The sequence below is a fragment of the Tamandua tetradactyla genome, chromosome 4 (genome assembly GCF_023851605.1).
Source record: "Tamandua tetradactyla isolate mTamTet1 chromosome 4, mTamTet1.pri, whole genome shotgun sequence".
Classification (NCBI taxonomy): Eukaryota; Metazoa; Chordata; class Mammalia; order Pilosa; family Myrmecophagidae; genus Tamandua; species Tamandua tetradactyla.
The window spans coordinates 58,004,027-58,030,692 of record NC_135330.1 but is presented as its reverse complement, the minus strand read 5'-3'; the positions used below and the strand labels follow the sequence as shown (position 1 = coordinate 58,030,692).

Sequence of the window (26,666 nt, the reverse complement as noted above, 5' to 3'; positions counted from 1 at the left end):
CTTCCAGACTTTGTAGTAAGCAATGAATTTTTAGATTTTGCACTAAAGCAGGAACAACAAAAGAAAAAATAGATAAAGAGGACTTTATTAAAATTAAAAACTTTTATGCATCAAAGAACATTAGCAAGAAAGTGAAAAGACAATTTACAGAATGGGAGAATATATTTGGAAACCATATATCTGATAAGGGTTTAATGTCCAGATTATTAAGAAATCGTACAACTCAACAACAAAAAAGACAAACAACCCAATTAAAATAGGGCCAAGGATTTGAACAGATGTTTCCCCAAAGATGATATTCAAATGTCCAATAAGTGTAGGAGAAGGTCCTGGACACCATTAGCCATTAGAGAAATGCAAATTAAAACTGCCATGAGACATCACCTCACATCCTCTAAGATGGTTACTCTTAAAAAACTGAAAATAAGTGTTGGCGAGGATATGGAGAAATAAGAACCTTTGACAATTGTGGTGGGATTGTAAAGTGCTGCAGCCACTGTGGAAAACAATTTGGCAGTTCTTCAGCAAATTAAACATAGAATTACCATATGACCCAGCAATCCCTCTCCTCAGTATATACCCCAAAGAACTAAGAGCAGGAACTTGAGCAGATATTTGTACACAGATGTTCACTGCAACATCTTCCACTTGGATGGAAGCAACCAAGTGTCCATCAGCAGATGAATGTGTAAACAAAATGAGGTATGTTCATATAATGGAACATATTCAGCCATGAAAAGGAGTTGTGTTAATACATGCCCAAATAAAATGAACCTTGAAGATATCATGTTGATTGAAATAAACCAGACACAGAAAGCCAAATATGTTTAACTTCTCATATAAGAAAAACTTGGAATAAGTAAAGTCATAGAGACAGAAACCAGAGAAGTGGTAATCAAGGGTGGTGAGAGAGGAAAATGGTGAATCAATGTTAAATGAGCATGAGTGTTGGTTTAGGATGATGAAAATGTCTGGAAACAGATGGTAGTGAAAGTTACACAATATTTTCAATGTACTAAGTGTCAAAAAATTGTCCACTTAAAATGATTTCTATATTTTTAATATTCTACCACATTTAAAAATTAGTTAGTTAAAAACAACTAACAACCAAACAAAACAAGAGAGCTAATGTGGCAATATTAATACTCAACAGAGTAAACTTCAGAACAAAGTATATTTCCAGGAATATAGATGAAAAAGTCGACTCACCAAGAACACAGCATTCTCAAATATGTATGCACCTAACGAAATACACAAAGAAAAAACTGATAGAACTGAAAGGATAAATAGACAGATCCATACTTTTCTTTGGATACTTCAACACTCCTCTCTCAGTAATGGATAGTACAAGGAGACAGAAAATCAGCAACATATAGAAGTGTGAACAGCACTATCAACCGACTGCACCTGATTTACACAACATTCCACCTGACGAGAGCAGGATATGTTTTATTTTCAAGTGCGTGTGGAATATTCACCAAGATATCATATGCTGGACTTTAGAACAAATTTTAACCAAGACTAGAAATCCTACAAAGTATGCTATCGGACCATAATGGAATTATATTGGAAACCAGTAGCAGAAATACATCTGCAAAATTCCCCAAAATTTGGAAATTAAACACTTTGAAATGGTTCATGGATCAAAGAGGAAGTCTGAAAGAAAATAAAAAAAAAATATTTGAACTGAATGAAAATGAAAATATAACATATCAAAAGTTATGGGTTGGAGGCCGTGCGATGGTGGCTGTAATGGCAGAATTCTCACCTGCCATGCGGGAGACCCAGGTTCAATTCCTGGACCATGCACTTTCCAAAAACAAACAAACAAGTAAACAGAAGAGAAAAAGCAAACAAACAAATTCAACAAATGGTGCTGCAATAATGGGATACTCACATGGAAAAAGAATGAAATGTGATCCCCACCATACAGCATACAAAAAAAAAAAAAGTTATGGGTGCAGCTTAAGCTGTGCTTATAAGGAAATTCACAACATGCTTATTGTTAATAAAGAACAAAGTTCTTAAAGCGGTAATCTAAGCTTCTACCTTAAGAAACTAGAAAATGAAGATCAAATTAAAAACAAAGCAATGATAAGAAAGGAAATAATCAAGAAAAGTTTATATCAGTGAACTGGAAACAGAAACGCAATAAAGAAAAAAAATTAAAGTTGGTTCTTAGAAAATACCAGTAAAATTGACAAACTTCTAGCCAGACTGACCAAGAAAAAAACAGAGAAGAGACAAATTTCCAATGTCAGTAATGAAAGAGGGGAAATCACTGCAGAAGCTATAGACGTTAAAAGATACAAGGGAGTACTATGAACTATTCTTTGTCTATTAATGTGATAACTTAGATGAAATAGACCAATTCCTTGAAATATACCAACACTTGTTCAAGAAGAAACAGATCATCTTAATGGTCCTATAACTATCAAATATATTGAATTCAAGGTTTTAAAACGTCCAACAAGTAAAACTCTAGATCCAGATGGATGGTTTCACTGATGACTTCTACCAAACATTTAAAGAGAAAATAATAACAATTCTACAGTATCTTTCCCAAAAAATAGAAGAGATGGGACTGCTTCCAAACCCAAACTATGAGTTCAGCATTGACTTGATACATGCACTGGTTTGAAAGGAAGTATGCCCCCTAGAAAAACCATGTTTTAATCAAAATCCCATTTCATAAAGATAGAATAATCCCTATTCAATACTGTATGTTTGAAACTGTAATCAGATCATCTCCCTGGATGATGTGATTTAGTCAAGAATGGTTGTTAAACTGGATTAGGTGACGACATGTCTCCACCCATTTAGGTGGGTCTTGATTGGTTTATTGGAGTCCTATAAAAGAGGAAACATTTTGGAGAATGGGAGATGTGGAGAGAACGGAGAATGCTGCAGCACCACGAAGCAGAGATGAAGAAGGAAAATGCCTCCCGGGGAGCTTCATGAAACAAGAAGCCAGGAGAGAAAGCTAGCAGATGACGCCATGTTTGCCATGTGCCCTTCCAACTGAGAGAGAAACCCTGACCGTGTTTGCCATGTGTCTTCTCACCTGAGAGAGAGAAAGACCCTGAACTTCATCGGCCTTCCTGAACCAAGGTATCTTTCCCTGGATGCCTTAGATTGGACATTTCTATAGATTTACTTTAACTGGGACATTTTCTCAGCCTTAGAACTATACACTAGCAATTTATTAAATTCTCCCTTTTAAAAGCCATTCCATTTCTGGTATATTGCATTCTGGCAGCTAGCAAACTAGAACAACACAAAAAACAGTCTGTTTTTCAAAAATTTATATGCTTTCCAAATTTTCTGCAATAAATCTGCATTTCTTTTACACCGCTTGCCCCAAATAAGTAGAGAGTTATAAAAAAAAAAAAAGAAAGAAAGATACATTTGTAGAGGAAGCAGCGAAGAAGACTCTAAGGGGCTCATCAGTCTGGCGTTAACAGAACCACCTACTTGTGTGACTGATCCTCCATCTTAATCAGTGTCAGGATAACCTCGTCAGTGTAGGTCTGGGCCATCAAGTGAAGGATCTTCTGTATGGTCATTTGGGCTGTGGGTTCAGTAATGCTCATCATATTGTAGTAAATATACTGGATGATTTCTGGCACCTGAAGCAAGGAAAAGGAAGAACGAGGTTCTTCCTGGATGTCCAACACCAGCTCACCAGGAGCCACATAATCGGGCACCCACATGAAATATGAGGCCATGCAGGGATGTGTACATGGAGTGTCCAGACCAAAGGAGGGGAAAGCTGCAGTCAGGCCACACCTGCAGCATGGTGGCCTATCCTGACTGCCATATTTCAAGAGGGACAAAAGAGAGAGCAGCCAACAAAGGGTGACTGGGAACCTGTCTAGGAACCATGTCATGAAGAATGAGGGAAGAGTCTGGGGATGAGTACCTTGGGGAAGGGAAAATTGAGGGGGCAAATGGTGGCTGCCTCCAAATATCATAAGAACATTACGGAGGCAAGGAAAGGATGAGTCCTCGCTGTTCACAGGCTATGTGGACCCGAGGTGGTGTAGCCTAAATGAACAGCACGCACCCTGAGTTGCACTGCCTGGATTTCAGCTCCCTCCTTACTAGCTGAGCCTTTCCTCCATTTCTAAGAAGGAAACAATGACTTCCTCACAGACTAGTTGAAATAAATAAATGGCATTTTAATAAGGCTAGTTCAGTGCATAGCACCTAGTATTAGTTAACATGAATATTAACTGAATTCTGTGTAATCCTAGAAAACAAATTTGGAGCAGGGATTGGAAACTAGAGGAAAGCAGATTTCAATTCACTGTAAGGTAGAACCGTCTCATAAATGAAAGTGGCTCAAAAATGAAATGAGCTGTATTTCAAGGTACTGAGTTAGCTCCCGATAGTTCTGTCAGCAGAGTCTGCAGCCCAAGGGTCAAGGATGCTGTAGAAAAGATTACAAGCATTGAGTAGGAGGTTGGAGTAGTTGACCTCTGGACAGCCCTTCAACTCTGAGAGTTTATTGGTAGCTACTCTAAGGCATTCAATCAGATGGCTCTCCAGAACAGAGAATGCAAGGGTAAGAACGTCAAAGGATCTACTGTGGAGGTGCCGCGAGCAAGGTAGAGGAGTGGGTCAGCCCATTGAAATCAAAGTGAATCCATTAGTCCATAAGATCTTAAAAAATAGGATGACAAAAGGACCAATAAAGAGAAACTATGCTTTCTCAATTTTAGCAAGGACCAATCCCACCTCTGAAAGAGTTTCTGTATTCCATCTCTTATTCATGTCAGTGTCTCATAAATTAATATACACCTGTCCTTCACAGCACCTTCTCCCACCTGAAAGAAGAGGAAGGCACCTTCGGGTTTTTGAAGATTTTGCTAACATACTGTCTAGAAGCAGGAGGAATGATTGAGATCTCTCCTGGTCCTAGGAATCCATAGTAGTCTTCTGCTATAGCTTCATTCATTTCCTCTTCCCCAAGTGGCCACTCCTTCCCACAGAAGGACCTTTTGCACAATTGTGCACAACTCCTCTCTTAGGCTTTTCTCCTCTGGGCTGAAGGATTTCAGTTCCTTAAACCCCAACCAGTTGGAAATAAAACAAGACAGAATAAGACCCAAAACAAAATAGAAAAGAAGAATCCTTAAATTGTCCTTGAACCATTAAGTGTCTCAGAGCTGCTACCTTCCTGATTTCTGGAATAGAGTCCTTCAGAATAATCTTCAACATGTTGGAGGCTGTGCAGGCATCGTATCTGCTGGTGCTGGTCATGGCCTCCATGGACACCATTATCACATCTGCTCTCTCCTCAGGGGTCAAGTAATTCCCAAAGAACTGGAGAAAGAAGAACAATGGCTGTCCCCATATTCTACTCTGGGATTTGCCATGCCCCAGACCTCTGGACTCAAAGACAGCAGTCAACCCAGATCCAGTGGAGGGAGCTACTGGTCAGGGTCTGGCTGGTTGACGGTCTGACTCCAAGCCCCAGAGTGTGCCATTTTTTTTACATCAAGTCCCTAGGACAGAGCAACAGTCCAGAAAATGTGATACAGAGGACAATGCAAAAGACATTTCTATTTGGAATTTGGAATGCAATTAGGCGAGACCACTTGAAATGAATTCTGTTGTTTAGTTAAGTTTACAGCATCCTAAAGCAAGACTACTGTAACATAAAGCAGACATGCCTCATGTTTCGGTATCTACACATCCATGTGAAGCTCATTTACTCAATATTCAGACCCAAACCTGTGCTTGGTTCTGTTCCTGGGCACTAGGAATATCCATGAACAAGATACACAAAGCACCTGCCCTTAAGAAACTTATTGTCAGGTAAAGGCAAGTAAATACAAGTTATAATGCAGTGTGATAAATGCTAAGGGTCATAATGGGGGTGTTTCAGTTGGACTTAAGAGATTAGAGAAGGCTTCCTGGAGGAAATACTTCTGAAATCCAAACCCAGTGAAAAAAGGGAGAAAGAGTTCCAGGCAAAGGGAACAGACTGTGCAAAGGCCCAGAGTGGAGAGTCATTCAGTCTGACTGGTATGTCATGCAAGGGGGACCAGGACAGGGTAGAAAAGGGAAATTGAGGGGAAATGAGGCAGGAGGGATAAGCAAGGTCCATCTCATGAAGGACCTTCTAGGCCATGTTAAGCTTTAATATAAATATTTTAGTATACGAACAGTAGGGAGTCAGTGAGAAGTATGAAAGGGAATAATATGAGATTCGTATTTCAGAAAAAATTCTTGGACCATCGTGGGGGAAGTGGTTTGATAGGGAACATGGCCAGAAGCAGGAAAATCAGTAGCATGTGATTGCAATGACCAGGCTAGAGAGGATGATCGCCTGGATCAGGGCAGCCGCAGTGGGGAGCAGAACAGAAATATTCAAGAAATATTTGGGAGGGAGAAAGAACAGAGCATGCGATCGAACTGGAATGTGGAGAGTGAGGAAGAGGAAAGAGTCAAGGAAGATTCCTGGATTTGGGGCTTGAACAACTGGAATCAACTGAGTCTGAGGACGCCACCCCCAAGACAGGTAATATGCCTTAGGTGAATGAATAAAATGAAAGCTGCGTCACAAATAAAGGTACCTGGGCACAATCTGCAGGTGTAGCAGACTACAACTTTATTTTTAAAATTCTCTCAATGACCTCAAACCTCAGTTAACTCAAGGGCAGGTTGGAGAATGGGCCTTACCCCTCCAACCTGCTGTCCATGAGACCTTGAACTTGGGGTCACACTCCCCTGTGTGAGGGATTACTCCTGTGTGGCCCCACCCAGGCCTCCACAATCTCTGCAGTCCTGGGCGTCCCTGGCACAGTAGAGAGAGAGGCTTACCAGCGTGAGATCCTGCACATGGACAAACCATTCCCCACGGAAACTCTTTTGCAAATTTTTCAGAATCGTTTCTGTCTTCTGTTTCAAACCTCCAATCCAAAAACAATTAGGAACTTAAGAGAGAAAAGGGAACACACCCTCTCCCCCTTCCCTTACAGACTTCAAAGAAAATCAGCTTAGTTACATGGGTGAAATAACATTTGCCCAACAGGATAGGGAGAGTTCCCTGGGAACACTTCCCAAAAGGGGCCGGGGACACTGTCCAGTCCACTAACAACACAAGAACCCAGGTTTTTGGAGCACCCTTTGGGGAATGTTAGCAAATTTTCTTGGCACCTCTATAATTGCATGTGGTTGCCTGAATCTTTCGTTTTTCTGGGGGCAGATTGGGTCTAGGTCAGGGATTCCCAAGTTTGTTCTGTGAAAAAGGATGCTCATTTCCCCAGGCTTACCCTGCTGGGTACAGAGCAGCTGGGAAATACTGAAGATGCTAGGTGACCCCATAGATGGCAGCAAGCCCAGCTCCCCTTTTCTCTCAAGAATCTCCAAGAATCTCTTAAAAGAGGGCATTGCATCAGCAATGGGTTTGGAGTCCACCCAGATAAAGCTTCCAGATCTGCTTGTAATTGATGACTGAGAGCCCCAGTCTTCGGACATCACAGTATATTTATCCCAGTGTCCCCACAAGAGAAAGCTGCCCTGTGGCGTACAGCACTGCCACCATCAACAAAGGACACTCGCCTGCCACTGTTATTCAACGGGTCCCCAGAGCTTCAGCTCATATCGCTTACTTCTCTGAAGCACAAGGATTTTGAACAAGTAATGCAGTGCCTCCGAAGCCTCAGCGCTGCTCTCCTGGTTCGGGTCCATGCTGAAGAGGCCCAAGATGCCCATCAGTCTCCCACTCATCACGAATTCTGTCATGTGCTGCCAGGAAGAATCAACTGGTTACCTCTCCACCATGGATCACCATCGGTCTCCAGCCTCCCTCCCCTCCCACACAGCTGAATCCTTTCTCTGCATGCTGCCTTTACCAATTCTGTCCTCTGGCCAGGAGAAACCTTCCAAATCAGCACCCAGGAAAGAAGAACAGGCTCCTGAAGTGTGTGAGCTAGTGGGAGGCGGTGGACCTCACCCAGCTATCTAGAGCTGGGTACCCCACCAAGGCTGAGATGTGTTTGGCCAATTGGAGCTGTCTAGGCTGAGGGCAAACCAAATAGCAAGTCAAGCCTTTTATTCCATAGGAGGAGAAGGGAAGCGAACGAAAAATAAAAGGGGTGTGTGTGTAGTGTGTAATTCTTGACCACCCTCCATTTACCCCCTGCAGAGCCACGGGCTCTGCTGCTGCCCTGCCCAGTCAGGTTTCCCTACCCCAAACACTCACCGACAGTTGGGGGAATTTGCAAATAAACCTCAGCAGCCGGGAAATGGTGCCCAAAGCCCTGGTCTGTTCGTGCGCTTTCTCTGACAGTGTTATCCAAGGCAAAATGATCTGGAAACAGAGCGAAGAGACCCCATCAACACCTTCATGGGAGTGCTACCTCCTTCTGTCTACTTCTTGATTCCCCACGTCTGACTGCCAGAAAAGAAAGCAGGAGGGAACTGCAGCTGGCACAGGAGTTCAGGCCACTCTCTGCCCCCCGCCTCTACCGCTTTCTACCCACGCCCACTGAACTTGGCAAACAGAGCAAGTGTGCGTTTAAGAGTCTCGGGTCTTTCACCTATTACCTTCTGAGTCTCTTCCTACAGGACTGTTTAAGGTCAATGCTGTACTTTGGAGGTGAAGTACTAGAGTTGCAAAAGAGAGCAGAAAGAGGGATGGGATAGAGTGGAGAGAAGGGGTTCTCTTGTCATACCTAGACACACCCCTACCTGCTAGGCCAGGGGTTGGGGGTGAGGTGGTTTCTGAAGATGAGATTCAGGATGACTAATTTCTGGAGCTTAGTAACATATTCATAGTGACTACACATAAATAGTCTGTGTATCAAAACTCACTTTATCCGCCAACAGCCCTCCAAGGTGGGGATTATTGTTACTACACAAATAATAGTTTAGATCCCACCAGATGGGAGATCCTGTGTCCTGTTTGGTGTCATCCTTTAGAAAAGTACATCCTACCTCACAACTGCTAGACAGGTGCCCTGCAAGGTGGCCTTTTCCCCCACAGCACTAAACTTCCAATACAGACATTCCTGTGCAAATAACTGAACCACCACCCATACCATACCCAGCATCCAATACAAAAATTAATTCAGAATTGATCATAGATTTAAATTTAAAACCTAGAACCATCATCTTCCAGAAGAAAGCAGGAGGAAAAATTTGTTAGGCAAAAATTTCTTCAATAGACACCAAAAGTATGATCTGTAAAAGGCAAAATTGATAATTTGGGCTTCATCAAAGTGAATATCTTCTGCTCTTCAAAAGACACTATCAGGAAAATAAAAAGACAAGCCAGAAAACGTGAGAAAACATTTCCAAATTGCATCTCTGACAAGGACCTGTATCAAAAGACCAGAGCATAGAAGGAACTCTCAAAGTTCAAAAATAAGAAAATTGACAACCAATAAAAATTCAGGCAAAAGATTTGAACAGACACTTCAGCAAGAAGACATACAGATGGCAAATAAGCCCATGAAAAGTGTTCAAAATCATTAGTTATTAGGTAATGTGAATCAAAACCACAAGGAGGGCGGGCACGGGTGGTGCAGTGGCAGAGTTCTCGCCTGCCTTGCTGGAGACCCAGGTTCGATTCCCTGTGCCTGCCCATGCAAAAAAAAAGAGAGAGAGAGAGAGAAAGAAAAAACCACAAGGAGATATCACTATGCACCTATTTGAACAACTAAAATAAAATGTACTAACAATACCACGTGCTGGCAGGAATGCAGAGCAAATAGAATTTCCAATATCGCTCGTGGGACTGCAAAATAGCATGGTTACTTTGGAAGTTTCTATGAAGTTAAACAGCCACTTATCATGCAACACAGCAATCCCATTCCTAGGATCTGTTTAAGTAAAATGAAATTTATGTTCATACAAAATCTTATATGCAGGGGCCACGGTGGCTCAGCAGGCAGGAATGCTTGCCTGTGATGCCAGAGGACCCGGGTTCGATTCCCGGTGCCTGCCCATGTAAAAAAAATCCTATATGCAAATATTTATAACGGTTTTGGAAACCATCCTAATGTTCCTCAAATGGAGAAGGGATTAAACAATTGGTGATCCATCCATATTATGAAATGCTACCCGGTAATAAACAGGAACAAACCACATAAGAAGATGGATAGATCTCGAATATATCATGCTCAATGAAAGAAGGAAGGCACAGGAGGCTATCTACTGCCTCGTTGTGTTTATATGACATTCTGGAAAACACAAAATGATCAGACATTGCCAGGGACTGAGTGGGAGGAGGGGTGAGTCAACAAGTCATGGGTGGAGTTTTGGGGAGATAGAACTGCTCTATAATTTGATTGTGGTGGTGATTACATGACTGTAGGCTTTTGCCAAAACCCTCAGAACTATATACTAAAAAGAGTGAATTATATCATAAGTAAATTATACCTTAATATGAAAAATGATAAAATCAAGGCAAAAAAAAAAAGAGAAGGTTGGGGAGACTCTATAGACCTCGAACATTTTTGCAAAAATGACCCTCTTACTAGTGGTCGGCGAGAGGAAGGGGTAAGGGGTATGGTATGTGTGAGTTTTTTCTCTATATTTCTTTTTCTGGAGTGATGCAGATGTTCGTAAAAATGATCATGGTGATGAATGCACAACTGTGATGATATTGTGACCCACTGATTGTGCACCATATATGGAATGCATGTATGTGAAGATTTTCTCAATAAAAAATTTTTTTTTAAAGATGACCGTCTTTCTGATCCTGGCATGGAAAGTTAAGTGGGAAACGAATTGTATTAAGCTGTGATATAATTTTTTAAGAAAAATTATGTCTAAAATAACCACACTTGATTTTTTTGGTTTAAGAATTACCTTCAAATAGCAAGCATAATCTAAATTTTGTTGCATATAAAAATAATTCGTTATATCTCTAATTTCATTTATGAAGATAAATTGAGTTTTCCAACTAATATGCTATGAAATTTGGGAAACGGTTTCAAACAGACCTAGTAAAAGAGTTTTGGGGGACACCACTTATCTTTGGATAATGAAACTCCTGTAGTGGATACCCTGGGGACTCCACCTGACAGAGGACCAGGGCTCAGCCTCTCCATTCCCCCTGAACTGTAGTCATAACTGTGCATTTGTTATTATGCTTACAGTGAGGTTGCATAAAAAGCACAAGCATACTTCTCAACAAACGTTGAAATGATACATTCAACAAGAACTGTTTCACTGATCCAAATGCGGGAGATTTCCTCTTTAGATATGATTTTTGTCAAAGTCTGCTAATAAGAACCCTAGGCAGTCTTGTATCCTTATTTGTAGCCAAACCTAATGTTTTCTCCAGAATTACATTACTCTGATTTCCATCTTGTTCATGAAATATGGTTTCAAATGACTCTTGGCTATTTCCCCAATTCCATCTCACCCCAAGGAGATGAAAATTCATCATAAAGAGAACATTTGAAAAGCACTAAAGGAAGTAAAAGACCTACCTCATAGCACTCTGGGTCTCCTCTGGAGACAATAAGGAAGATAAAAGTAGCCTGCATGGGTGAGGGCTGCAGTCTCTCTTCTCATGGAGCAATAACAGACATTGCAATTGAGGTGGAGTTGGGGTGGTGGTGGGAGGTATGTTGGAGAAGGCTCATGGGCAATCCCACAGATACAAGTGTTATTACTGTTAAAGCCCCAACGTTCCCAAGTTCCAGAATCTGAGGCCATGGTTCTCAAAAGGCATGTCCCCCAAAGACATTTAGAGTGGGATCTAGGAATTTGTCCCCAAGTAATTCTCGCACATCCAAAGGTTTGAGAGCCAGTGACCGTGGTGCTAAGATGACACTTAAAATCTTCTAAAACTCCTTTCCTTCCCTCCCAAACACACCAGAATTAATCCAAGGGCTCAGTGTCTCTAATTTCTGCAGCCACTTACCTCCAGAAAGTTTTGCAGCATGCGCATGTTGGGATTCATATCTTCCATCACGAGAGCTTGTAACATCTCGTCTAAGGCTTGGACCGTCTGACAAGTGAGGGGACACGGGGTGCGGAGGAGAATAGACTGCCACAGTGCCCCCCTGCTCCCTGGGAACCCTCCCCTCGACTCCCCAACCCCTCCCCTTGAGGAAGGAAAGGGGGGCCGACTCTACCACCACAGCCAGCCTTCCCTCGTGCCGGCAGCCTCAGACCTTGCCACGTGCTGAAAGTTCTTGACCTTGCGAAAGGCTGGACCTGCTTCAAGCAGACTCAGGGAAAGCGTTTTGGGGGGCCAGAGTGAACGGTAGGCCCGGTAGTAGAGCGTGGGCAAGGGGCAGTTCACCTCTCCCCACACGGCCCTCAGGGCTCTCACTATTCTCTCATTCGTTCTGCTCGATTAAGAAAACTTCATTTTTAAGTCCAAAATCCTTAGGAAGATGAATCAGGCTTCTCATCAGTTATTTCATAGAGTAAATTGGTCCTGTAATTGTACTGTCTCCTCCCAAGACAGAGGATGTCGTGAATGAGAGCTATCTGAGCCCCACTGAGAGAGAAGGACACAAGGACACGGATGTGGCGGGAACCTGGCCCCCACCTGGGAAGACAGGTGCGGATAAGGTAGCCTGGAGCGCCTCGGAAAGTGCAGTCGGGGGAGGAGAGGAGGGGCGGGTAGCCGAGGGGCCGGCAGCAATCTCCCAGACACATCCTGCCCTGTGGAGGTCCCCGGTGGGAATTACCTGCATGTACAGGCTGGCGGTGTCCTTCCAGTCTGGACTGGGCACGATGAGGGGCAGGGAGAACACACTGGAGACGCCAGCATTCACCAGGGCCAGTTTCTGGGATTCGTGAAATGGGGGCTTCACCTGGCTATGGGGGTGAAGGGGAGGTAGGAACAACGAGGGTCTTCCTGGGTCCTTGGGAGAGGCAGGCTACAGTCCCCGGACCCTATGGGGGAAGCTGAGGCACAGGAAACAGGGGGGACATGAGCCCCCTAACACTTTCCAATGGGCACCTTACCAGAGGAAGAGGGACACCGGACGACAGCTCCAATGGTGAAATTGGGGAGCACCCCACAACCCCAAGGTGCAGGCAGATGCGGTGGCTGCTATGGGGCCGTGCCACCCACAGCTCAAGAATCAAGTCCCTGGGCTTGACCCCAACCCACCGCCCCCAGCATCAGAGACCCAGGGGCCCAACGCGGGTCACCTCAGGGCCACGACGCAGAGCATGGCTTGCTGGCGCACACTGCTGGTCAAGACCTCAGTGGATTCTTGGAGGATTAATGCCTAGAAGGGCCGGGAGGAAAGAGGATTCCCCTCAGAGGGAGCCCCCTGTGACCCACCCCCAGATGAGCCCAGGCCTCTTCTTACCTCGATTCTTTTGGTCAGTGTGATGAGGGGAAAGTAATCGTTCATGTTGCCATTTCCCTGGGCACGAACAGCACTGCTCAAGGTCTCCACGGCCCTCAGGAACTTCAGGTTGTCGGCCTCAGGCTAGGAAACAACACACAGCTTCCTGCCCACGAGCCGGGCCTCAGCCCTTGGGCGGCCCCCGGCTGTCCCTGAGAACCGTGCCCCATGCCCTGCCCTCCCATCCACCCAGAAATCAGGCCAACCAGGCCCAAGGATGGAATGCACACTTGATTCCCTCAGTGCAGTGTCCCCATCTCTGGAACTGGCGCTCACTGATGCCATGGCCCCCTCTGCAGCCCCCTGGGGTTGGAGGAGCCAGGGATCTGGGAGGGACACCCTTCACACGGGAAGGGAGCTGTGGGGCCTAAGTCCCAGACCTCCTGCCCCACAGGCTGAATTTCAGGTGGCTTCCAAGCCAGGGATGGTGCTCAAAACCCAAGGAAGCAGGACACAACGTTGTTTTTGTTGTTTTATCTTTCCTTCTTCATTCTCAAAAGTTCCCAGAGCATTTCCTTACCAGCTGTTCTTGCCTTAGATATTCCACAATGAATTGATAAGCTTCTGTTTCTGATTGGCGCAATCCTGGAAAGGGATGAAGTTGGAGGGAATTTGGCTGATTTAATAGAATCATCGAATAAGATGGAATAGGAAAGCAATCACTCCCACCTTCTCCCTGAAGGTCAGAAACCTGGGTCCAGTGTGGGTATCCCAACTCCAAGGACGACCCACCCCAGGCTGCTGGTCTTGTGTGGACCTCAGCAGCTGAATCCAAAAGGCAATCTCATGGAGACTAAGTTAAGACATATTTCTGTATCAGGTATGGCCAGGTATAGAAGAGCAATTGGGAAGAGACGCTAATAAGCAACCCCCAGTGGCCTCAGGTTTCTGGGGCTGTCCTAAAAGGATTTGAAATTCCTGGTTGGAATGGACTTGAAACCTCAAATCAGCCTTGGAATCTCCCTTGTCACCCTGGGTTGGTTAAGCCTTCAGGGCAGCCCTCCCTGGGCCAGGACCCAGGTGTAGACACAGAGGCAAGGGGCTGAGATTAGGAGTGGGGCCTGCCACCCTTGGGGAAGTCGGGAGGGAATGAGGCAAGAGGCAAGAGATGGGGGCAGAGCTGAGACACCTCCCCACCCCATCACAATATGGGCACATAGGTCCGGTTTCAGGCCTTCAGCTGCCTTTGCACACTGCCCTGCAGAACAAGTGCCCTGAGAATGGGGTTTGAAGCCAAAGCCCAGTAGTTAAAAATGCATAAGCTCTTCTAGGTGCAAGGTTCAATGGTAGTTCAATGGTAGAATTCTTGCCTGTCATGCAGGAGACCAGGGTTCAATTCCCAGCCCATGCACTTCCCCAAAAACAAAACAAACAAACAAAAGACAAACAAAAATGCTCAGATGTGGCCTCTCTCTCTCAGCCAACACGACAAACAAATTCACCACCCTCCCCCATCTACGTGGAACACAACACCCAGGTGTGTGGACCTTCCTGGCAACGTGGAACAGAAATCCTAGAATGAGCAGGGATTCAGCATCAAGGGATTGAGAAAACCTTCTCGATTAAAAGGTGGAAGAGCGAAATGAGACAAAATAAAATGTCAAACACAGTCAAGAGGTTATCCTGGAGGCTATTCTTACGCATTAAATAGATATCACCCTTTTAGTTAAGGTGTAATGGAGAGGCTGGAGGGAACTATCTGAAAATGTTGAGCTGTGTTCCAGTAGCCATGTTTCTTGAAAATGATTGTATAATGATATAGCTTTCACAATGTGACTTTGTGATTGTGAAAGCCTTGTGTCTGAGGCTCCTTTTATCTACCTTATCGACAGATGAGTAAAACATATGGATTAAAACTAAATAAATAATTGGGGAACAAATGTTAAAACAAATTTAGTAGATTGCGATGCTAGTGATCAATGAAAGGGAGAGGTAAGGGGTATGATATATATGAATTTTTTCTGTTTTCTTTTTATTTCTTTTTCTGAATTGATGCAAATGTTCTAAGAAATAATCATGATGATGACTATACAACCATGTGATGATATTGTGAGTTATTGATTATATAACAAGAATGGAATGATCATATGGTGAGAATGTTTGTGTTTGTATGTTTGTATATTTATTTATGTTTCATAAATAAAAATAATAAAAAAATGAGAATGTAAAAAAAAAAGACAAAAAAATCAACAAATGGTGCTGCAATAACGGGATATTCACATGGAAGAAGAGTGAAATATGACCCTGGCATACAGGATACAAAAAAAAAATGCATAGGTTCTAAATTCCCAGAGGGTTCCTAGGTCAGATAAATCCTGAAAACCAGAGGGACCAGCCTCTCCAAGGTTATCAACTAATTACATCCCCCTATTCTTAAGTGTCAACTCCCCTTCTCAACATGAAAAAGTGGAAACGGGCATTGCCTAAAGATCCCCATAGATTGGGAGAAAGATCAAAGGAGAAAGAGGAGGTATAACAGAGAGAACAGGATTTGGCAAACGAGTATGACTGCTGAATCACTATATCAATATTCCTTTTAGCTTCAGTGTTTAGGAGCAGCTAGAAGGAAAAATCTGAGATGATGCAATAGTAGCCCATGACAAACTCTGGGAACTGTTCTGTAACTACTTGTTAAAGGGTGCTTTGAAAATTATTACATTTTTCTTTCTCTGCTTTGCACATTTACCATATTTCACAATTAAAAAATGTTTGAAAAAAAATTCATAAGTTCTGACAACACTGCCTGAGTTCAAAACCCAGTGATTCTACTTTATCAACCATGTGGCCTTCAGCAAATTAAATTCTTTAAATTTTAGTTTCCCCAGTGGGTCAGATAAAAGTATCTATTACTGCTGCAAAGAATTAATTGAACTAATACATGTAAGGAGTGCCCTTGGGCACATTAAACTTACCAAGCTTCAGTTTTATCGTTTGTACATGGAAATGAAGTTCTCAGTTTCTATTATTTTGTGAGGACTAAATTAATTAATAGATGTAAAAAAAAAAAAAAACTTTGAAGAATCCCTGGCACATGGTATAGGCACTCATTTAAATAAATTCACTCTTCAACCTACATTTATTGAGTTTATATACCACGGGATTCCTTCACAGGAAATTCTGTATTATTTGCAAAAAAAAAAAATTTGCATTTGTCCATATAGCTTAGTATATACAGCATACACAGAAGTCAGAGAAAGTCCCAGTGATTGAATGTGAGTGAGCTGGAAGGGGCTGAAGAGCACGCTCTATGGAGATCTGGGGGAAGAGCATTCTAGGCTGAAGGAACAGCAAATGCAAAGGCTCTGAGGCAGGATCCTTTCTGGCATGCCTGAAGAGCGGCGAGGGGGCCTGTGTGCCTGCCGTCCGGGGAGCAAGGGTCAGGGTGGTAGATTTTGAAAGCAGAGAAGTGATTGAACAGATCATGAGGGCCTTGAGAGCTGTTGTAAGGATTTTGCTTTTGCTCTGAAAGAGATGGAAGCCTAAGGAGGTTTTGAGTAAAGGAGGGATGAAGTCTGAACCTGGCTGTGCAGTTGAGAATCAACCAGGGGTCTGTGAGGGGCGCGCGGCAGGAGTCAAGGGCAGAAGCAGGAAGACCAACCAGGAGACGGTGATAGTTACCCAGGTGAGAGGCGAAGTTGGCTTGCACCCTTGTGTGGTGGAGGCGGTGAGGGGCAAGTGGTCTGATTCTGTATCTATTTTGCAAATAGATCCAACAGGAACAGCTGATGGATTGGAGGTGGAGTAAGAGAACGACAGAAGTCAAGATTTTTGGCGTGAGAAATGGGAAGGATTGAGTTCCATTGTTTTGAGATGGAGAAGATTACAGCAGGAACAGGTTTGGGGCTGGGGCTAAAATCAGGAATTAAGTTCTGAACATGTAAAATTTGAGATGCTTACTGGGCATCAAGTGGAGATATGAATAGACAGTGGGATTTAAGAGTCTGGAATTCTGGGCCGGGGTCTGGGCTGCAGATGTCAGTGAGGGAGTGGTTGGCACGTAGATAGTATCTAAAGCGGCAGGCTAGCTCTCCCGAATAGCTGTCGGCTGGGGGGGGCGGGTGGCACGCAAAGACTGGCCCAGTTTGACTTCTCAAAGAGGCACGCCTGTTAATTTCCAGTATCTTAGAGCAACTTGAAGTAAAAACCTAAAATTGTGGAATTGTAACCCATACTAAACTCTGAAATCTGTTCCGCAACTAATTGTTGGTGCTGTGCTTTGAAATTTAATGCTTTTTTGTATGTATGTTATTTTCACAAAAACTCAATTATGATGTTAAAAAATTATTATTTATTCCTTCTAGCCTCCTATATTCTGAAGCAGCTTGAAGGAGAAATCTGAGATGATGGTGTGGTAGCCCATGACAAACTCTGGGATGTGACCTGTAACTGCTTGTTGAAGAGTGCTTTGAAAACGACTGCTTTTTTCTTTCTTTGCTTTGTATACATGTTATATCATACAATAAAAAGTTATACATATTAAAAAAAAAAAGAGGCAGGCCTGAAAAAGCTCACAGAGAGCAGAGCTGTGAGAGGGGCAGCCAGAGGTGGACAAACCCACTCCCACCAACTGACACTCAAGCGAGGGCCAGGCAGTCGCCACCACCTCGGAGCCAGGGCAGTGAACTGAGACACAGCTGGGGCAGGGCCCTTGGCTCACCCATTAAATTTGGCTTCCAAGAGCCACACGGAGCCAATTGCTTTAAGGTCATTCTGTTTGTGTTTTCCTTGTTGGGATGCGGATCCATCTGCACACTCCGGGCAGCAACCTGCAGCTTGCGACAAGAGCAGTAGCCAGGCCAGGCGTGAGGCGCGTCTTCCTAGCAGGGCAGCTCAGCTTCTCCACTCGAGGGGGGACGCTGCAGGAGGCAGTCCCTGGTTATTTATTGGAAAAGGGAGGGGCTGAGCAGTGTCAGGGGTGCCAGAGGGTTCCTACTGTCAGCTTCCCATTCGCCCCCACGGGAAGATACCAACCCCCTGAAGGGCCCTAATTCATCCTTACTTGCCTGGGAGAGTCCACTGAGGGCTCTTCCTGTGCAGGGAAACCTGACTCAGAGGCAGCTGCCAGAATCACTGCGTCCATTCCTCTGTCTCTGGGCCCAATGGCCTCTGGGGCTTTTGCCATAAAATCTTAAAAGCCCTCGAGCCTTCTGTCCCCACGTCCTAATTCAAAGTTTCACTTCTGCCATGTATGGTAGGAGAGCTAAGAGCTCCCCAAAGGTTTGCCCCTCCAAGGCACAGCCCAGGGAGACGTCTGCGCACCAGGGAGAAACTGCTGCACCCCAGTTCTCGCTGCCCTGCGCTTTGGGTCCTCGAACAGCAGAGCCGGCCTGCAAGGCCCCTCCCGGCTCCTTCAGCCTGTCTTGGTCTGTCCTGTCGCTGGGGAACCTCTCCTCAGGCAGGTCATCCCTGGGCTGCCCCCCACTCACCATAATCATCTAAATTCAAAGTGAAACCCCCCACTCTCCACCTTCTATGGGTAAGTCGAAGACGTCCAGGCTGGGGTCAGGATTCCCACCACCTCTCCAGAGACCCTGGAGCCCCCACCCCACCCCCAACCCATCTCTCCCAGGGTGGAGCAGCACCCGCCAGGCTCACGCGGGCCGGGCCCTGGAGCCCACAGATCCCCACCGTCCTCAGGGCCAAGGACCCAGGGCAGCACTGGAGTTGCCCCTCCCTGTGGGCATCTGCCCAGGCCCTACGTGCCCTGCCCCTCCCTCTGCTGCAGGACCCCTCTACCTGACACGCTGGGCACCTCACAGACCGAGCCCACACTGCTCCTGGGCGTGTGGCTCCAGGGGGCGCTGTGTCCCCGGGCCCCAGGGCGACCCCTGCAGGGCAGGCGTGGAGGTCTAAGCCGGAGCTCCTCCCCCATCCCCCCCCACTCCCAGTGGTCCCTCCGTGGAAGGAGGGGCTTGGGCAATGTTGCCCAGAGACGGAGGAAGGGGTTTTGTGGAGAACCCCTCCTTCTTGCCATCCCAAGGGGTCCCCAGTTTTCCAGCTTCGAGGAAAGGGGCCATTTGTCATCAGAGCGTCCACTCTCCCAGGGCAGTCAAGAGTTCCAGGAATGGCCTCAAGGAACCGGAGACGTAGGCACGCCCCATCTCTAACCACTGCCTCGCCTGACCCAGACATGCCAGCCCTCCTGAGGTTGCCACCATGTCCCGTCCTTCTTGGGGAAGTAAATCCCTCAGCCCAGCAGCTCCTTAGGCCTGGGAGGAGACCTTCAGGGAGCTTTGACAGGGCTTGAGCTTGCTTCCAACCCATGCCTCTACCACCCCGCCCATCCCTCAGCTCCATGGACCTGGCCAGACCAGCTGGAGAGGCCAGGCGACTTTCCCACCTTGGGTGTACATCCTGAGGGCCTAGGCAGAGCCTCTGCTCAGAAAACTCGGCACAAAAAAAAAAAAGCCTTCCTTATCAGCACAGTCACTCACAAAGAACAGACTTTATTGAAGTATTTGGCACTAAAACCCACGGAGTTTCAGCCCTGCAGCTGAGTACACAGCCACTTTGCAACTGCACCAGGCATTACATAGGACCAATAAGTTAATATAAAGGACCCTCAGTGTGTAGGGGGGTGGTGCTCAGATGTCTCCTGACTCATTCAAGGAGCTCTAGGCAGCAGGGGAGGGCACAAGGGGTGGGGCATAGGAGCAGCTGTACAGTGGGAAAAGGGGCTTAGAGACAAACCAGAAGATAAGAGAACAGCATCCAAAACAGGGCATGAGAACATAATTGGGGAACGAGGTCAATTTAAAAAGCTAGGTTGCTGGAAGACGTGGTAAGAATGTGAGAAATGTCTCCCCCGCCTCCCCCCCACCACGGGCTCCTTCCTTGCTTCCCCAGATTCCTGACGGGACCACCTCCATCCTTCCCCAGGTACCCTTATACAATCAGCTACACCGCTTTCTCTGCACTGGGAGAACTGTGCCTCTTTGGGGTCAGGCATCAAAACTCTTATTGCCAGAATTGTATTCCCAGTCTGCCCAAATCCAGTGAATTTGGAGAAAAGAGAGTTTGGCATGAGTAAAATCAGAACTCAGTTCTCCATTCCCCCTCCTCACTTCAATTCAGCTGCTTTCTCACTGAAAGAGGACCCTACCTGAGTGTCTGACCTAGTTGCAAAGAAAGCCCCAGAATGAGAGAACCCAGGGATTATGGGAAGGTCTTCGCATTGGCAGTGTCCAGGTTTGCCCCAGTCTCAGCAATTGGGACAATTAACTAATGCCTTTTCAGAAAAACCAGCATTTCTTCAGAGCTGGGGCATGAATAGTCTCATGTTTGTACCTTTCAAGAGGAATCTCCCAACTCAGAGCAGAAGCATAACTGGGAAGGGCATCAAAGGAGCAGCGCTGCCCCCTTCCCCCAAGAATGCAACACAGAAGGGATGCCTTTCCAAAAATATTCATAAAGTATTATGGCGGCCTGTTGGCTTCTAGGACTATGGTGAAAAGCTGTTAGAGACTGCAAGCCTGGGCATGCCTAGAGAGGGCAGAGAGGCGGGCTGCTTTCCACCACCCGCCACTGCAGGCCAGCCCCCAGCCCGGCCCCCTGATGCTCAAGCCTCAACCTCAGGCTCGGGTGTCTGAGCAGATGCTGGGAGCCCACAGGGCACAGAGAGGGTACAGTAACTGAGACCTATAAAAGGATTTATAGAGTCAGGAGATCAACAGGGTCCACAAAGACAGTATCCCATCAGGATATGCTGACCTTTAACCTACCACATGGTGTGTGCATCACAGAGCACATTACAAAAGGGGTAGGAGCTTCTCTCCCCAAGCCCAGGCTAGGGTGTAAATCCCTACGGTACCCGGAGACCCAGACACCTGGGAAATGGGGAAAGAGTCATGTGCACGAATGTGTGCCACGTCCAGCCTCCAGTAATAGTGGGACAGGAGGGGCAGGGGCTGTTCTCCAGAGTTGTCCTTAGAATCAGAGCACAGCAGGTTAAGGAATTCTCCCCAACTATGCTGTCTGTGCTCTGAATATTCCCTGCCACTTATCTTGCACAAGGAGACAAATACTGTTAGCCAGACAGGCAAGGCCTCAAGTCCAGTAGGCCAGTGTCTGGGGGATAAAACATAATCACATTACAATTTTACAGTGATCTTGAGGATAAAATACACATATAAATTTTCAGGCCATGGCTTCTGAACCAAAACTGTAAAAAGAAAAAAGCCTCAGCTCCAGGTCATCGACCTGCGATGGGGTAGGGAGCTGAAGGGAGATGCTCAAAAGTGGGGGAGGTCCCAGGCCTGCCCCCGCTGTGAAACAGTCTTTTCCAGCTGGTCTTCCAGCAGTGGGGTGGGGGCATTTGGAGCACGGCTACACCTGGCTGATGATCTCTCCATTCTCAGGTACAAAGACTTGCACAGGCGCCCCCTCAGGTGATCTCCGGAGCACACACACCGTGGGCACCTGCCAGGATCAGGAAGGAAGGAGGCAGGTGAGTGAGTCAGGTAGCAGTGCCTGGACAACAAGCCCAGCGACACCATCCTCGTCCTGTAGGGATGGCTGATCTGAACCGGCTCCGGCCCTGGACTCAGCCCTGCCTTCCCAGGAGGCTCTTTGCTCCCCATGGATCACTCCTTATCCATTTCCCTCCCTACCTTCCTTTGAGGTGTGGCTGGCACCCCGACCTTCTCCTTCTACCCCTTTACTGGACTCACTTCTCATCACCCCCTCCCTATCCGGCAGGTTAGGATGGGCTGGGCCCAGGCCAAGGACAAGTCCAAGCTCGCATGAAGGGAAAAGCACATCATCTGGAGGGTGCGGCCTGGGACCTGGGCCAGGGTTGCTGCCAGGCCAAGGATGCCAGCTGCAGCCTGGAGAACTGGGGGGTAGGGGAAGAGACGTGCAGCTGGGCCTCCTGGGAATCTTGGGTCTCAAAGAAACAGCCTGTTGGTGACTTCTGGAGCACATTCCCTGCAGAGTCCTCCAGCCAGGGAGAAAGAATAAAGAAGGGATTTGTGTATACTATCCCTATTTCTAGAATGAAGAAACTGGGTGCAGAGAAATAGGGGCAGCCACCTATTGCAAGCCAGAGTGCTATCCCTCTGTGTGCTATTCACCAACCTGGCCCGTGGGGCTCCAGGTGATAACATCACTCATGTAGTCCTTACTACACACTTCACATAAATTAACTTATTTAAACATCTCTATCAGACAGGGCTTTACTGTTCCCATTTACAGATGAGGAGATAGGCTCAGAGGGGTTAAATAGTTCATCCAGTCACTCAAGTGTGTAAGTAGCAGCCCTGGGATTTGAACCCAGATCATCTAACTTGAGGATCTGTGCTCTTAACCGTTATACTAGGCTGTCTGCTTCTTGATGTGATGCAGAGAACAGGTATTATGGAGGAAGTTGGCCAGCAGGCACTCACAAACTCAACCTTCTGCAAACATATTTCCACACTCTCCCTTTGTCCTGGGCCCTTGAAAGTCAAGGGAATAAGGGGGTTAATTTCGGACAGACCAAATTTGATTAGGAACAGAGGCTTATCTGATTTGCACATTATCTGTGAAGCCATTAAGAAAAATCCCAGCTATCTGCCAGAAGCATCTCCACCAGAGCACATTGGTATGTGCTCTTGAGCTAGAAATGGCAGGCAAAATTAGGAGGCGTCGCAAGGAAGTCAAGACTGACTTCCAAAGCCAAGAGGAAATAACTTTTCATCTGTTCTTCCTAGCTGCGGCCCTCCCTGCCACCAGGCTGTGGGATTATGTCTTTCTATTCTTGGACCTCTTTCATTGCCAGCCCTTCCCAGTGGATTCAGGAAGGGGAGTCCTGACCGGCCCCGATGTCCCTCCAGGGTTGACGTACCTGTGTCCGGGGCCCCAGGACTCGCCCGAAGCCCTCTCTCCCCGGGGGCAAGCTCCTGACCCGGAAGGCCCCTTGCCTGTCCAGCGAATGGGGGCGGGCGCTGCGGAGGCGAGCCCGCTCGTGCCACCACTTGAGCTCCTCGGAGACAGCTGCCTTGCTGAGCCCCCGGCCCGAGGAGCTATCCTTCAGGGAGGGCGTCCGCACGATGCGGCTGTGGGCGGGCACCAGCCGCTGGTAGCGCAGGGGCGCCCCCTCCTCCTTGTAGGCAGGGCCCAGGGCTGCGCGGCACAGCTCCCACTCGCCCGGCGGCAGGGCGCCCTCAGCCACCACCACATACCGCCCTGCCGGGTAGTACCCGGGAGGCAACAGCAGCTTGGGGTAGTGGGTGGCCAGCTCTCTCCCCCCAGTCGGGCCCCAGGCCCCGTGATGGCGAGGAGGTTCAGGCGGGGATAGAGGCCGCAGGAAGGAGATGTCGGGGCTGCTGCTGCCGGGTGAGGTGGGGTGGGAGATGCTGGAGACGTCAGAGCCGCTGTCCTCGGAGCAGGAGTGGTAGGCGGGCTGGAGTAGCGGGGGCTTGGCGGCAGGGAAGCAGGAGTCGGGCACGGTCACGGTGTAGTGAGTGGGGCGGCGGCGGGGAAAGGCGCTGCGGCCTCGGCCCTCTGGCCTGGCGCGGAACGAGTCCACCCTGGTGGGAGAATCGGGCACAGTGAGACCAGAAGGCGGAAAAGCAAGGCGGGCGGTGGGGATAGAGTTGAAATGGGCGAGACCAGAGCAGCAGACCTCGTCCACGCGCCTGCATGGGCCCCGGCCAGACCATCCCCAAAACGCCCTCTTGGCCTCATGTGGATTCCACACTTTCCATTAACAGGCAGACATGCTCCTACTTCCTTCACACAACTGGAGAGCATGCTAAATAAATGTCATGTGTGTTCAGCCATTTTGGGAACATTATGCTCAGTGATGCTCCATCCAGGTTTTTGTTCAAGTTGACGCTGTCAGGTATTGAGTTTGCACAAAGGAAAGCTTTATGTGATGGGCAGGACATACACGTCAGCTCTCCCCGGGAGCCCGTGGGGGCTGAAATCCAGCCTTTCCTCTACTAATTCACCCTAGCATGGGGCCATGTTTACTCAGAGGGTAGCCTTTTTCTAATATCGCGAAAGGCACTGTTCATGCTATTGCGGTAATCCTTGCAGTACATATAAAATATGAAATCCACTGCTCTACTCCAGATCAGTTGTCTCCAGCTGCCCTCAATCCTGTGCTGCCTGAAGAGTGAGTGAATTGAAGCTGGGAGAAGAGCCCGCAATGCCCGTGTGGTACCTGGACACCCAGGGGGTGTGTTCACACAGCCTGACAACGTCAGTCACTCAAATGATTATCAAGTAGCAGGGGACTCAGAAAGTGACAGACGAACTGAAAACATGTTGCCCACAGTTAGTGACCAATAATAAAGCAAAAGTATCTACCAGCACAAAAGAATGTGGCAGGGATAGAAAACTTAAGTTATACAAAAAGTCGTAACTGGGGTCTTTTTGGAAGCAAACAACTTGCTTCACGAATGACTTGTCTTTGCCTTCATTGGCTCTGGCACAGCCCTGGGGCATCCCAAGAAGGGCGTCTAAGGAGAAGCCAGGGCACTAAGGCTGTGTCACCCCAAGGGTATCCCGCCCGCATCCTAAAAGCACCCACCCTCTAAACGTAAACTCTGGAGGGTTGGTCCTCTCCCTCCCCCTGTGTCCCTGGGGTGCCCCGTTTCTAACCTCAGAGACTGCGACTGGCCGCGCCTCCCCTGCATCTCCGGGGTGGTGGGGGCACTGGCGCGGCCCTGCCGCTGGCCAGGAATGCCGCGGATCGGAACCACGTGGTAGGAGACAGGCTCCAGCAGCCACGGACTGGAGGTGCTGGGCCCCTCCTGTGGAGTGGTGGCCGGGCTGCTGCAAAGAGATTGGAGACAAGTCAGTGGCAGGAACGCCTTCTCAGGAAACGTGGGCACACAGTAGGAGAGAACCCTAAAGTTAGTGGTACAAATTGATAGCACCCTTGTGGAGCTACCAAAATTCACTCGTCCACCATCATACAGAGGAGAGCGGCAGTCTTCCTACTCGGTCGCCTTCTCATCCACTCAGCCCTTGCCCACCCCCAGCACAGTTCCCACCAGCTCCCAGCCCTCCTTTCCTCCCCGCCCTGACCTGGACTCGCTACTGGGCTCAGAAGGAGACTTCCTGAGCTTCTCGTAGGGGTGGTCCAAGCTGGTCTCTTTCCAGGGGCTGTTCTGGATTGGGGCTCTCTCCAGGACTCCGGTCTCAGGTCTTGCCGGCTGCAGACCCTCGAGGCTCTGGGGTGCAAGAGGCCGGGAAGGCGGGGCCGGAGACTCTGGGGGAGGTTTTGGCACTGGGGATTCCTCTGCAGGGGTGAGAGAAACCCGGTGAGGGTAGCAGCTGGGGGAACCGGCCCAACAAGAACCTCTGTAGCCCAGACCTTGCCCTCCCTCCCTGGTAAGCTTGTCCAACCGCTCCAGGCCATGGCTCCAGCCCCAGAGGCTCAAAGAAGCTTTCTCTTCTTTGGGACTTCCTTCCTTCCTCACTATGCTATTTTCAACCTGCCTCCTTCAAGAAGTCTCCCCAGAATGACTCTTCTTGGCTTCCTTTCCTCTGATCTCTGACCTTAGCTCACGGTGCTACCAGCCTTCTGTTTACCTAACTTCCTTGCTCATGCTTGTGACCATGTAGTCCATGCCCATTTCCTCATTGACCCGGCACTCCCATGGGCAGGTCTGTGCCACCTTCTTATCCAGCTTGCCACCAGCCCCCATCTGGGGCTTTGTGAACAGGGTACTTACACTGTGGATTTGAGTTTCCTACCCCAACACTACTTTTTTTTTTTTTTCCCCAAAGAGCCTGACTCTGGAGGGCAGTGAGTGAGGCCAGATCACTCTGGCTGTGAGGTTGCATGATGGGGTGAAGCCCAGGAAGAAGGCTCTAAAGTGAAGGCAGGGACCCCTGGGACCCACAGGGCCTAATGGAGTTCATCTTTTCCTCCCATTAAAATTCTTTAGCCTCTAGAATGGGACAGGGGTCAGCACATCCGCATCCTCAACTGAGCATGTGCAGGGGCACGTGGACAAGGGTTCAGGTCTGAGCCAAGACCCTGGCCCCAGCGCCCCTGCCTTCACAGCTGCTGCTGCTGAATCTCCACCCCCATTTGAAGTGCTCACTAGCAAACTCTGCCAGAGCCCCAGAGTCTTGCAATAGGAGTCCAGCCCTGACAATAGTCTTCCAAACCCCACTCACCATCCTCCAGGAGCAGCCCATCCGACAGGGAACTGTCATCAGAGGCACTGAGCTCTGGGAAAGCCAAGGGAGAGAGAAGAAAAGTGAGGAAATCAACTACACAGACATGGGTAGCCACCGTGCTGCGTAGCCCAGCCCTGATGCCTCATCTCCCAGGACAGTGTTCTGGTCTACAAAATACTCAGTGTGTAAATACTATATCAGACATGA

The 26,666-nt window shown here is 47.6% G+C and overlaps 2 protein-coding genes across 7 annotated transcripts in view; both read right to left on the bottom strand.

The window, feature by feature from the left end:
• Positions 1-19,097, bottom strand: part of LOC143680251 (maestro heat-like repeat-containing protein family member 7) — a 44,128-nt gene extending 25,031 nt beyond the window's left edge. Inside the window, exons 1-12 of the mRNA XM_077156792.1 lie at positions 19,077-19,097; positions 17,998-18,196; positions 13,861-13,925; positions 13,302-13,424; positions 13,138-13,217; positions 12,669-12,798; positions 11,891-11,977; positions 8,216-8,323; positions 7,623-7,758; positions 6,832-6,920; positions 5,179-5,328; positions 3,475-3,629 (exon numbers count right to left, since the gene is read on the bottom strand). Of these exons, the coding sequence (XP_077012907.1) occupies positions 3,475-3,629; positions 5,179-5,328; positions 6,832-6,920; positions 7,623-7,758; positions 8,216-8,323; positions 11,891-11,977; positions 12,669-12,798; positions 13,138-13,217; positions 13,302-13,424; positions 13,861-13,925; positions 17,998-18,085 (1,211 nt within the window). The 5' untranslated portion in view covers positions 18,086-18,196; positions 19,077-19,097. The remainder of the gene's footprint in view (positions 1-3,474; positions 3,630-5,178; positions 5,329-6,831; positions 6,921-7,622; positions 7,759-8,215; positions 8,324-11,890; positions 11,978-12,668; positions 12,799-13,137; positions 13,218-13,301; positions 13,425-13,860; positions 13,926-17,997; positions 18,197-19,076) is intronic.
• A 673-nt stretch (positions 19,098-19,770) lies between these two features.
• The window catches only part of INAVA (innate immunity activator), a 30,214-nt gene continuing 23,318 nt past the window's right edge, over positions 19,771-26,666 (bottom strand). For all 6 annotated transcript variants that reach the window (XM_077157359.1, XM_077157360.1, XM_077157361.1 and 3 more), the window contains 5 exons: positions 26,457-26,510; positions 25,356-25,569; positions 24,927-25,100; positions 23,164-23,848; positions 19,771-21,758 (listed from right to left, as the gene is read on the bottom strand). In XM_077157359.1, coding sequence (XP_077013474.1) covers positions 21,666-21,758; positions 23,164-23,848; positions 24,927-25,100; positions 25,356-25,569; positions 26,457-26,510 — 1,220 coding nt within the window. In that variant the 3' untranslated portion in view covers positions 19,771-21,665. The remainder of the gene's footprint in view (positions 21,759-23,163; positions 23,849-24,926; positions 25,101-25,355; positions 25,570-26,456; positions 26,511-26,666) is intronic.